At 37.1% G+C, this 13309-nt stretch overlaps 1 protein-coding gene across 1 annotated transcript in view; it reads right to left on the bottom strand.

Moving 5' to 3' along the window:
* Positions 1-13309, bottom strand: part of LOC113037755 (tenascin-R) — a 36874-nt gene that overhangs the window by 11475 nt on the left and 12090 nt on the right. Inside the window, exons 9-15 of the mRNA XM_026195109.1 lie at positions 10759-10878; positions 10507-10650; positions 8603-8722; positions 7623-7766; positions 4363-4493; positions 2631-2763; positions 2151-2302 (exon numbers count right to left, since the gene is read on the bottom strand). Of these exons, the coding sequence (XP_026050894.1) occupies positions 2151-2302; positions 2631-2763; positions 4363-4493; positions 7623-7766; positions 8603-8722; positions 10507-10650; positions 10759-10878 (944 nt within the window). The remainder of the gene's footprint in view (positions 1-2150; positions 2303-2630; positions 2764-4362; positions 4494-7622; positions 7767-8602; positions 8723-10506; positions 10651-10758; positions 10879-13309) is intronic.

Below are 13309 nucleotides of genomic sequence, written 5' to 3'. Positions count from 1 at the left end.
TTCATGACCTCTAGACTGGACTATTGTAATGCACTTCTAGGTGGTTGTCCTGCTTCGTCAATAAACAAGCTACAGGTCGTCCAAAATGCAGCAGCTAGAGTCCTTACCAGGTCAAGAAAATATGATCATATTACCCCAATTTTACAGTCTCTGCACTGGCTACCTATTAAGTTCCGTATCAATTACAAATTATCATTACTTACCTATAAGGCCCTAAATGGTTTAGCTCCAGCGTACCTAACTAGCCTTCTACCACGTTACAACCCATCACGCACCCTAAGGTCACAAAACGCTGGACTTTTGGTCGTTCCTAGGATAGCAAAGTCCACTAAAGGAGGTAGAGCTTTCTCACATTTGGCTCCCAAACTCTGGAATAGCCTTCCTGATAATGTTCGGGGTTCAGACACACTCTCTCTGTTTAAATCTAGATTAAAAACACATCTCTTTCGCCAAGCATTCGAATAATGTATCTTTTTAATTGTGAGTGTAGTTGCATCTGTTCAAAGGTGCATTTTTATTCATTAACTTGGGTTAAACTAATTTTACTTTGTTGGATCAGCAGCTATGCTAATGATGTCTGTATTTTGTTTCTATGTTTCGCCACGGGATTTATATCCCGTGGTAACTAGGATTTAAACAAGCTCCAGTCTGGATCCAGAACACCTGAGAAGAGATGATGCTGACCCTCAGAGGACCCCAGATGATGCTAACCTTGAATCAACAAACAGAACTAACAATTATTGCTAAATGTGTCACTGAATCATATAATAACTTAATTAATAATATTGATAGTTCATCGTCTAGCTGACTACGTCTTGTATTATTATTATTATTTTTTTTTTTTTTTTTTTTTTTTTTTTAAAAATCCTGTCAAATGTGCACAAACTACTAGCTACTACTAAATATTGTAGAAACAATTTTCTGTAAAGTTGCTTTGTAACGATTTATTTTGTAAAAAGCGCTATACAAATAAACTTGAATTGAATTGAATTGAATGATTGTTAATCTGTCCCATTACTTTTGGTCCCTTAAAAAGTGGGATGTACATATACAAACTGTTGTAATTCCTACACCGTTCACCTGATTTGGATGTAAATACCCTCAAATTAAAGCTGAAAGTCTGCAGTTAAAGCACATCTTGTTCGTTTCATTTCAAATCCATTGTGATGGTGTATAGAGCCAAAAAGATTAGAATTGTGTCGATGTCCCAATATTTATGGACCTGACTGTATATTCTGACATGTTGGTGTTATTTCTTTCACTTGGATGTTATAAGTTGCACTCAGTAAATACAGCTTGATAAAAAAAAAAAAAAAAAAAAAAAAAAAACTGTGTCCATGTTTATTCAGGCTGCAAAGCAACAATATTTGATTATTATTAGGGGGTGATTCTTTTTTATGTCTACTAAAGAAACTCAATACAGTTTTCTTCAGTGGAAACATTTGTCTTTTTTTTTTCTAGACCTCCATGTGCTTTCAATGAGTGGTTAAGATTGGCTTATCTTGTTTGTGGCAATAAAAATATTACCTTTTTTATGCTAAAAAAATTATAAAAAAAATTAATAGATAAATAATAAATAAATAAATAAATGTAGCTAAATAATTATAATAAAAAATAAAACAAACCAATTAATTAATAACAATCAGTTACTATATATATATATATATATATATATATATATATATATATATATATATATATATACATACATAAATATATGTTTCTTTATTTATATATATAATTATTCATTATATATATAATGAATAATTGATTTGATCAATACAATTATTTACAGTTTTTTGGACGGTACAACTTTTTTATAGCCTGTAAATGTTCTCAATTCACCTGCCAGACAGATCTAGCAAAAAGTAGAATTTTGATATATGCAGATGCCCCTCTGTGTTGACACCAAGTCCTCAGCTACCTTAAGTAGCTGGTTAACCTGAATCCCCAGAAAAAAAACATGCTGATCATCTAGCTTGTAAACAGCATTGGTCATGCCAGCACTGAAATTGAACACTGGTCTTTTCAACAAGGGTCAGTCAGTTCTATAATGTGGCATTGTGGGATTTTGTGTAAATCATATATTGTGCCAGATGTACAGTACAATACATACAGACTCAGATGTGACAGTCAGTTCTCTCACTCACTATCCAGCCGCCTCCGTCGGTGATCATGTCGCAGTAAACCTGCACACCTTGGCTGAAGTCTCTGTTGATGTATATGGTGTAAATTCCACTCAGTGTCTCTCCGTTAAGGAGGTGTTGCGCACAGTTCTGTGGCGTGGGAAACAATCGGTTTCCTGAGGAGGAAAAGGGTTGAGAAACATCCAAAACAACCAAAGCAAAAGAAAGCGAGGGGCCACTGGGAGGTTAATGAGTGGTGATTTGCATCGCTGCCACGTCAATGGAGTGTGAATCTGTTGATGTTATGAAACGCTATCTTGGGAAGTTGGGTGCTTGTAAAATCACAGAAATACAAGGTTATAAATGAGGGATGCACACAGATGCCTTGAAGGTGTTGCTATTGATTCGTTCTTGATAACGTTGACGGGGCGATAGTGTGAATTTGTACCTAATGAGGTGAGTAAACCCGATCTGAAGTCTACAGGAGATGTGGAAGATTTGCACCTGTTGTGAAAGATGTAGAAACAATGGCGCTGGTCTCTAATCCTCTAGCGGCTTGCAGTCTCACAGTATATTCAGTGGTCTCCGCCAGCCCCTCGAGACGGATCCATGTGTCTTCGGCATCTAAGATCAGCTCCTAAAACACAATCAAACACAGTCTACTGATCCGCAGGCACGCAGAGGCATTAGTACATTACCTCTGTTCAAACACCGTAGACCAAAACTAAACAAAGAACTGCTCAGTTCGGGTTTGTAGAAAACATACCAAGAGGTAGTAAGAAAAGAACAGCTGTTGTTTGCATTGTGGGTAGGAAAGATGTTCCTCAAAAACAAACAGAACACAGATCACAATCACTTTAGGAAGTGTCTGACAAATTGTTGTAATCCCAAGCTGCTTACTGTTGGGTGCTTTTTAAAGAATGCTGGCGTTCCTCCCTGTGTTTTCCTACACTATGATTGGCAGCTCTAAAGTTAAAAAATGATGTGGGAGAAAGAGACTTATCAGGCCCTGGTGCTGCTGGGGAGAGATGCCATTTCTATTTTGGTCTTCAGCTCATGACAGTTAACTTTCCTTTTTTTTTTTTACTTTTATCGAACTACTGTAATCTGCCATACATTTTTGTGCTTTTCAGAATTTTTACTTTTGAGGATTCACCAGGGACCTGAACGGACAATGGCACACATGACCCAGCCTTGAGGTGTATGAAATATGAAACATTTGATTCCATGTTCATCCTTTTCCAGGAAAAGTCACCCATTTTAAGCAATTTCTAATGAGAACTATGCAGGACAGCAGTGTTTTAATGAAGTCGCATCAAGGTTTCTCTGTATGCAGAGGATATTGAGCAGGTAATGGTAATAAGGAAGCTGCTGTCTGTAGCAGAGTGGGATCCATTTTTTATGTCCTCATCTTGATTCTTTTACAATCCTGAATCTGAAATCGGGGATGAAGCAACAATAGTGGATGCAGAAACTGTATTATTATTTTCGTCATTCTAAGTTTCTGAAAATTCCCAAATTGCATGTTATTAGCAAAACTCTCAGCATTAGATGCCAACCTGGTTCTATTGGAAAGAGAAAGCTTTCATGTCTAAGATGCATCAGCGGGGTTTATATCATCTGTGCACCACTGACACCCACTGGAAAGATACAAACACTAACAGTGGGCTACTAGGTCAGAGCGGTCTGTGTTGCAGTGATCGTGTGTCTCTGTGTATGACAACATAAATCTAAAGATTATGATCCATACCCTTTTGTATTTCCAACATTTTCATCATTGCATTTTCCTGTCAGGCTGGTTAAAAAACGATGTCCAAAACAGATTATAGGACAGTGATCATACATTACAAGTAATGCAATTATTTGAAATAGATACTGTATCTACTGTATCATTTCAGATAAATTATTTCAGGGAAGTCTTTAATAGGCATATTGTGTCTGGAAAGAATCAAAGAATTTAATTAAATTGAGCTATTCCGATAGGAAGCTCTAACAGCTCCCTTAGATGGTTGATCTCTGTGGGTAGTGGTTTGTTAGATCGTGAAGTTATTATAAAATCAGGCTGTACGTCAAGTACAGTTTAATTCTGAATTGCACTGAGCATAATGCAACAATTTTAACAAGTTTAAAAATATCAAAACCAACAATAAACATGTTTACACAGCAAGCATGTAGACTTCTTTGTAACACTTCCAGCTGTATTCACTGCTCAAGGTAAAATCCATTTCATGCTTGCCTTTCGACTGCCATCCGCTGCTTTGTAGGTCAGCATGTAGTTATCGATGTCTGCGATGGGCGGCTGCCAGGATATGAGGGCACTTCGATGGTTAATCTCACTAGCTGTCAGGTTCTGGGGCGCATCCATGGCTGTTTAAACAAAGATTAAAGAGACTAAAGTCCCATTACCAGGTTTTCAAGCAACATTACACTACACTTTAACTTTCTTAAATGACTGTAAATAAGTCTACTGGATACATAGATTCAAAACCCCATTAACATGATTTACAGTAAAGGTTTTCTTGTCAGATAATATTATTTACTTGTATATTTTATTTATGTTTTGTGTGTGTGTGTGTGTGTGTGTGTTTTCTTGGACTTGATCAATCATGAGCGAACTCGACAGCTTTCACTGTCTTATAACCAGCAAATGCATCTGAGATAAATGGGAATGCTAACAGATTATAGCTATTGATAATCTACAGGTATTTGAGACCAGCTTGGTTTACACCGAAAAGCTACACTAACAGAGCATACTTAAACTGACCATCCCCCACCTGACATTCAGCTGTATTTTTTTCTTTATCTGATGCTAGTGCCTGTGTATAGTGTGTATGTTTGGAGCTGTGTCAGCACACCCACTGGAGCCATGTTAACTGGTCGCTAGCCTGAGGACTGAATAAATCACAAGGTTGCGTGTAGTGTATGTTTCAAACACAGTGACAGAATCACTTCAGAGAGAAGACAATTAGTGTGTGTTCACTGGCGTCCTGTCTCTCAACGTGATCTCTTATCAGTCAGCACGCCACTCTCCCTCCAGCAGAGTGTCAGCATGCACACAACCTCAACACTCAAAGACTTTCCTTTCATACTACAAATGCTGATGCTTCTTTTCCATCAGCTGTCTATTTGCCAAAAAAAAAAAAAAAAAAAAAAAACAAGATGTATTTTTGTTTTATTTCTTCAGTGTGTTAAAAAGATCTACAGAAATGCAGATCTCCTTGTCAGTTCCTACCTCTCGTTCTCTGGAACTGAAAGTATGAAATGTCTTAGAGATGAACTGATGAACTATATATATATATATATATATATATATATATATATATATATATATATATATATATAAACACACACACACACACACACACACACAATGGCTTTCATAATGGCTGATGAAAATAAAATTGTTTAAAGGTTGAAATTACATAAAATATTAAAATATATAAAAATAAAACATTTTAAATGTAAGAATATTTAACAATATTTCCCTTTTACTGTATTTTTGATCAAATAAATGCAGCTTTAGCAAGCATAAGATAATTCTAAAAAAAGAAAAGAAAAAAAGAAAAACATAAAAAAATCTTACCAACCCAAACTGTTGAATGGTATTTATATATATATATAAAATGTTTAAAATGTTTTAACATACTCAGATAAACATTCTGCCCTTGATTTCTCATTACTTAAAACTGACTAAGCAGCCAAACTAACCAAATGCACCTATCGAGAATGAAATACAACTGTGGAGAAATGGAGAGATGCTCATACTTATCTGAGAAACACATTTATATTCCTGTCCTCACCTAATCTCTTTGACGATGAAGTTAGAACTGTAATCTAAATCAAAATGACAGACAGCACTAATCCTGAAATCGGCATGAAATTTGTAAGTCGTTGTACTCTTAATTACTCCCTTAAGCTTCCATAAGCCTACTCATAAATGGCAAAATGATGCATCTATGACACTTCAACTCCCTCAGAGTGGGAGTTGGCAGAATCTTAACAATTCAGTAAAAAAAAATCTGGAATGTTTTTTCAGGCATTGCAGGCGATGAAACATTTATTTTTTTTATTTTTTTTATCAGAGCATGACAGGATCTAAACCCACTGTTATAAGAGCAGAACTGTTTCCGAATGAAACTGTCATTAAGAAGCTGGAAAAAAAAAAGTTTGAAGGCAAATGAACACAACAAACCTCATCAAGCGATTATGTGTCAAGATTCTGCACGTCACTGAGCTGGCACTGAGGTGGCAAAGCCAATGGCCTGTGACACTTCTATGTGCAAATTAATTTCCTCTAAACAATCCAAACTAATGAAGTATTCTGGGAGGGCCATTTGATTAAAGTCGAGGTCTAATGCATCTGAAAGCGGTCTGCCGCTCTGCCCCCCCTTTAATAGATGACTTGAAAGTTTCAATGCAAAATAAAGCAGCTTGAAATGAAACCGCAGCCTGTTCTAGTTCAGTCTTCTGTGTGGGAAAGATAGTTCGCCTCTCTCTGCGGACAGCCTCACGGTGAGGAAAGATGGGTAGTGATGCTGATCTCTTCTCTGTTCTCCCACGGAAATCGAAGCATTTGCTGACTTCAGGATTTTGTTTCACAAACTACAAAAATAAAGCCATGGCCTTGTTTCTGCTTCACATCTGAATCTCACCTCTGCTAAACTAGAAGAGGATGATAGTACAATTATAATGGAATAGATAGTACAAGTGCTTTATCTTGCTGCTGTCTGTCTATTGGATATTTAAGCATGAGTGCTGTTTTACAGAATGTCTTCATGGCTGCAGGTAATGCATAACCATAAGTTAAATTTCACCACACCAGTTTTAAAACTACAACTGTAAACTCTACTGTAGCTAATACTGAGATGAAATAAGCAACTTTGCCACTGAACCAGTGTTTCTCAATCCTGTTCACTTCAGCACATTTTGGGTGTCTGATTCAACACATCAGCTCATTATTTCAAAGCTCCATGACCTGGAGACATTGTGAGGGTGAAACAAGTTAGTTTAACACCTAAAATGTAAGCCAATCAGCAGCAGGGAACACGGCACTGAAGTGGAAAATACTATAATTTGATAGTTATAAATACACAGTTATAAAAACATCACTCCTTCCCAGTATTCAAATTATGTTTAAGCTTCTGGATCAGTGATGTACAGTAAATTAATATCCCGCTATATTAGTACTATGGTTAATCTGAACCTTGAACAGGTTTGGCTACTTAGCTAGTAGTAAACTAGTTATTTCTCCTAGTTTATGCATAGCTCTTTCAGCTTTGTCACCATTTGGGGTTCGATTTTTTTCTTTTCAGTCTATTCTTGGATCCTACTGTACTACTTTACCTGAACTCTTACCTTCCTCAGCAACTAGGGTAAAGGCCACTGGGCCTGTTTTAAGATAACAAGGAGAGTATACAGTAACTGGAACAAGGGGGTCTTGACCTCCTCGAGCCCAACCTGTAATTAGAACACATGGAACCGAGATGGAGCACCTACGTGTGACAAAGTTGGCGATGACGGTGCCACTGGTGAGAGGACCTTTAGTGGCATAAAGAGCCACTGAATAGGTGGTGCTGGGGATGAGCTGACTCAGCTGGTACTCCTGCTTGTTACCCTCCACTAAGAAGGTGTCTGCCATAACTGGAAAGATAACATCCATTAGTGCAAAAGCAAGTGAAGAACTGCATTTAGGAGAAAAAAATGCATTAAAAATGAAAATTTCATTTTACCTAAATTGAAATGTAAATAATAACAAACATTACACATACTGTAGGTAGCAACGTGTTGGGGGGTAACATATTACAAGTAATGCGAGTTATGAAATGGCAATTATAACTGTAACCATAAAGTTTAAATAATCATTCTAATTATGTGAAATTGGGGATATCCACACTACAATGATAAAACTTTTTTTTTTTTTTTCCCAGTGGATGAACAACAAATCCATTGTTGTTTAAAGCGGCAGACGACAAAACTATGCATATGGTACTGTTCTTTGTGTGTACCTTTAGATGTACGTTTTGGATGCTCTCAGACAAATACACAAATGCATGTTTTTCCTCACTGTAGAAACTATTCTGGGTTGTATTTTTATTTGTGTATGTATTTATTTCTACCTTGCACAGATTTGTGACTGATATGTGAGGTCAATGTTGGCATCTACATAATTTGGCTAGCATCTACCAAGTTACAGATGCATTCACTGCAAAAGTTTGACTGGATGTGTATCTTTCATGTCAAAGAACAAATAAAAAGCATTCTCTTCACCATTTTTAAAAGCTGATAAGCCAATTCATTTTGCTATCCAAACTATGCATGATAATATGGTTAACTGTATTCTATAATTGCCATTTATAATAAGAATAAAAAAGAAGTTACATTTCATTTGGTATTTCTGGCTACTGCATTTGTTAAAGAGAAATTATGCTGATAAAAAGATTGACAGAGTTGTTTCCCTTCATCAGGTCTCCACATACCTTGGTTACGGGTGAGGGTGACCACGTAGTTATCAACACTGGAAACAGGGGGGTTCCAACGTAGCAGAGCCCCCTGAGGTGTAACATTCAACGCAGTGAGGTCCATAGGCATGTCCATAGCTGTGTGGAACAGAGGATTACAGACAAGTTACAGAAAGACACTCTGAGATAAGCCCAGCCAAGGTAATTGGCAACAGTCTCATCTTCACCTTTTTTTCTCCCTGTGCAAACGATATTCACCGGCAATTTAAAAATAGAGCACTTCAGCAGCTTGGAACTAATTTGTTGTGATGATCTGGCTGGTGAAGATCACAATTTCCTTAATTAGCCGACATCGAGGGGGAAATTAGACAGTCAAATGTGGGCAGAGCTCATTCTCAACAGCATTTCTATGCAAGCGAGTAATAAAAAATGTTGTTCCCCATAATCCTCCATCCATGCTGTGACTTTCACAGATGGCTTCCCTTATTTCAGACAGGACAAATCTCACTCTCCTCTGCACTATACCGTATGTCCTCTTAGATGAGGTCAGTGGACTGTAATCGCACATTACCATCTTCCCATTCTGTTCCACACGCATTTTTGTTCTCCCAGCCTCTCTGGCAATAGCCATATCTCTTCTACAGTTGTAGAGAGCTGACCCTGAAATTAGGCACCATTCACTTTGTTCCAAGAAATTCTAGGCCCTCTCACAACCTTCCAGAAAAGCTGATCTCTGCTGCCTGACAGCAGTTCAGAGGCAAAATCCCCCAATTGCCCATCGCACCTTCCCCTCTCTCTGCTTTACCAAGTCTTGACATGCCCTACGCTGACAGACTAGGAGGAGAATATCAGTTTTCCCTTATGCAGTGAATGGGAACTTGATGATCCTCAGCAGGTCATTAGGCAGAGCTGTGAACCAGAACACGGTGTTGAACCAGATCCATCATGTTTCATCAACCCTACTGTCACCCTTTACATTACAGCTGAAATAAGCCACAATGTATTAATAAGCTGTTTCCAAAAGATGCATTTTAAAAGAGCCACTTGTCACTTTGCATTGTTAAAGCATTGGCAAGACTGTTTACCTGTCATATTTTTATTATCTTTGAACAAAAGGCTCTTGGGGAGCTTCGATGGGGAGTGTAGCTCTGTTTCGATGTATAGGCAAACATTTCCTACCTAGTTATTAAGTGAGTCAGCAGTGTTTAAGCAAAGGCCAGCATCTGTTTGTTTTATTGTACTACATCAAAAGATATGACTAATTAGTTCACTTCCTAGGCTCCAGATAATAATGCACAGCCTGGAACAAAGACTGTTCTGTAAAATTGGTCTATTAAGACGCAAGTATATGTTTTATATGTATATATTTTTTGACACTAAAATACATTAAAACGGACACTTAGAGTAAAGCTTGTTAGAATAATAATCAGCATTAATCAACAGGGTAGAGACTCTATGCACAACATTTTGTGCATCTGATGGACATTTTCTGTGAGCACGTTGTCTGTGCATGTAAGTGTCCACAATTAGTGAATGAGACACAATCCATTGTACTAGCCTCCTGAAGCCGCCATGTGGTGCTGTTCAAATAAGATGTCAGGTGAGCATCTCTGCTGATCACGGATTCCATTAGTAAAATATCATTTCACTTCGGAGAGATGGCTGGCAGCCTCCCAGAGGACGTGCGGAACGTTCAGGGTGAGAGATGGTACTCATCACATGGTAAATGATGTGCATCATTCCTCAGACTGTCATCCATATTTCTATCAAATCAAAGTTCTGCGACGAACGAGGCTATGAGAGCACATCTTTCATGAAATACTGAAATACATTTCCTATGGTAAATCAGAATACCAGTCTGTAGAATGTACATTAGTATATGATTAGTATGTCTCCTAGAAAATGACAGAGAACAGGCATACCTGTGAAGACAGTAGTGGTGATGACCTTGCTCTCTTGGCTTCCTCTCACTGCGTTCAGCTTGATTTCATACTCCGCCGCTGGATGGAGGCTACTTAAGGTGTAGTTGGTGACATCGTTGTCAATCACCACATTATCCACCCTACCTGTGAGACAATTACATGACATAAGACAAATAGTAATGTTGATTTGTTTTTCATAATTTTTTATTTGTGCAAATTAGACATGATTTAAATATAAGGCAGAGAAAGTACCTTTTGGTGATTGGTAAGACATTTTGTAGTAATCAAAGGGTGCGTATGGTTGAATCCATGAAATGGTTACAGATTCCTCTGTGACATACAGCACAGTCATATCTCGGGGAGGGTCCATTCCTGTATTATGAAAACAAAGTATCCCAGTTTCCACCAAATATTAAGCAACACAGTTTGTTTCTTGAGCACCAAATTAAAAGGATCAAGTGACACGGAAGATTAGAGTAATGGCAGCTGAAAATGTAGCATTTCCATCACAGCAATAAATTCTCACAATCCATACATTGGAAACTGTTATTTCAATTTCACAATATTACTGTATTTTTGATCTAACAATTGTAGCTTTGGTAAGCCACAGAGACTTATTTTATAAACGTTAATACCAACTTTAGAACGGTAGTGAAGGACTGTAGTTAATAATTTTGCACTGATTGTAGAATTGCACTTTTCACAGTTGGACATGATTAACTTATTCCTGAAGTAAAAATATCCAATAAAAGGAGCTAGCTGACCTCAACATTTTTAGTATTCAGTTAGTCATGAGATCCCAATGTCTGCATCCATAAGGCCACCCAAATATATTGCAATATTTAGTCAAATATTATATTGACATATTAAACTATACAATTGATTATTATTATTATTATAGTCTCCCTTGCACGGTTATTTCATATTTGTGTTTTCTCAACAGGCCCCGGAGAGAAGGAGTATAAGTATTCTGGACACAAGACATTATTGACAAGGACATTTGCATTGTTACTGTCAGTCGCTGTCCAGCAGGGACTCTCTCATGATTTGTTTATCTGTCTCAATAGCTCTAAGGTTACACTGCCTTTGAAAACAGTTAAACAGACGAACAGTGGTTCTGGAGCGTTCTGACAACTGAGAGGGAAATAAACTGATTTACTCTTGCCATTATTGACGTGGCCAGTCCTTAAAACGAGCGAAAAGCCATTCAGACCTCCCCATATTCATTCGACTAATGCATTCAATTCATAAACTATGGGTGGCAATTCATAAACAGGTTGTCAACCTCATTTAAATGCTTTCAGGGTAAAATATTCCTCAGTAAATGAGTTGTGATTATTCATGTATGCAAATCTTAATTTATTTTCCACTCAGCAGAGCAGCCAATAAATATATTTTCAGACTTTGTATAAAGGGCACTAAGAACAACTTCTTTTTCAGCCCTTTCCATCTGCATTTATTCTGTTTCTCATTGCTGAGCATATGGTGACCTTTTTTCACTTATGGTAATGTAAAAGAGTGTTAATGTGCGACAATATGCTTTCTATCTAAAGCAAGAACACACCGAAAATGTACTAAACATATTTCTAAGCTAAAAAGCTTTATAAAACATTAGATGACAACAGGTGAAAGTACTACTTTATGCACAAATCCTGTAATGATAATAATAATAATAATAAGCAAAGTAAAAATTGAAGGTTATTTTTATTTATTTTTTACTAATCAAGCTGCTGTTCAGGTGGCCTGCAGCAGAGTTAATTTCTTTGTTTAGAAATAGCTCCAAGACAATATCTGCTTTGGCAACTGCAAATATCAGTTCACTCACTGAACAGCTGAATCATTCTTGACACCTCCTCATTCAGAGAGAGGTAATTAGGGGAGGATTACATATTGTCGAATTAATTAAGACACAAAAGAGTGAAAAATCTGCTGTGCAGCTGTGTGCAGGAATCATAATGAGAAAATCCAACAGGTATAGATGAGATCCTGGTTTGCGCACACTCACAAGGGACTGTTAAATGACTGTCACGAATGCAAAAACCTTTAAGGAATGTTTCATCCAAAAATGAAAATTCTGTCATCATTTAATCACCCTCCACTTCTGTTAATGGTAGCCATTGACCTCCACAGTAATTTATCCATACCATGGAAGTCAATGGCCACCGTTAACTGTTTGGCTACCAAAACTGTTCAAAATATCTTACTTTTATACAGGTTTAGAGCAACTTGAAGTTGAGTAAACGATTTTCATTTTTTAAATAAATTAGTCCTTTAAAGTGTATCCTAGGAAAAGTGCATATTCATTAAGCCTCTCATTTCTTTTAAGCCATCGAATTTTATTCACATCAAACAATATATGTTTTCTCAAATGGTGGACTTAGGGAAAGAACCTTGTGATTGCTAAATCCATGAATGGCACAAATGTAGTCCAGTATCTCTGAAGGTCTCTTTTATTGCTTGGAGAAAAGTTACTTTGTCATAAGGCTGCGGTTCAACAATATCTTGAAAGAGATGAACTCAACAACTGGATTCAGAAATGGAGAATGGGCGAATGGAGAATATATAGGCCACCATCACAGATGTCTCTTTATAAATATCAAAGTCTTGATAGTTGTGTGAGCAATTTCATAAATTGCACATCCTGCGCATTACAAACCCAGCAGGTATTAATATGATGCTATTTGACAGCATGTCATGGATATAGCAGTAATTTAGTTTCTCCATGTGAAATGTTTTTTAAAAAGCAAAAATGAAATGAATCAAGAAAATGAGACAGAAAAATATGTAAAATCAACCCTAAGAA

This window comes from Carassius auratus, chromosome 2 (genome assembly GCF_003368295.1).
Source record: "Carassius auratus strain Wakin chromosome 2, ASM336829v1, whole genome shotgun sequence".
Lineage (NCBI taxonomy): Eukaryota > Metazoa > Chordata > Actinopteri > Cypriniformes > Cyprinidae > Carassius > Carassius auratus.
The sequence above is the reverse complement of the archived record's forward strand: the minus strand, read 5'-3'. Positions and strand labels throughout refer to the sequence as shown.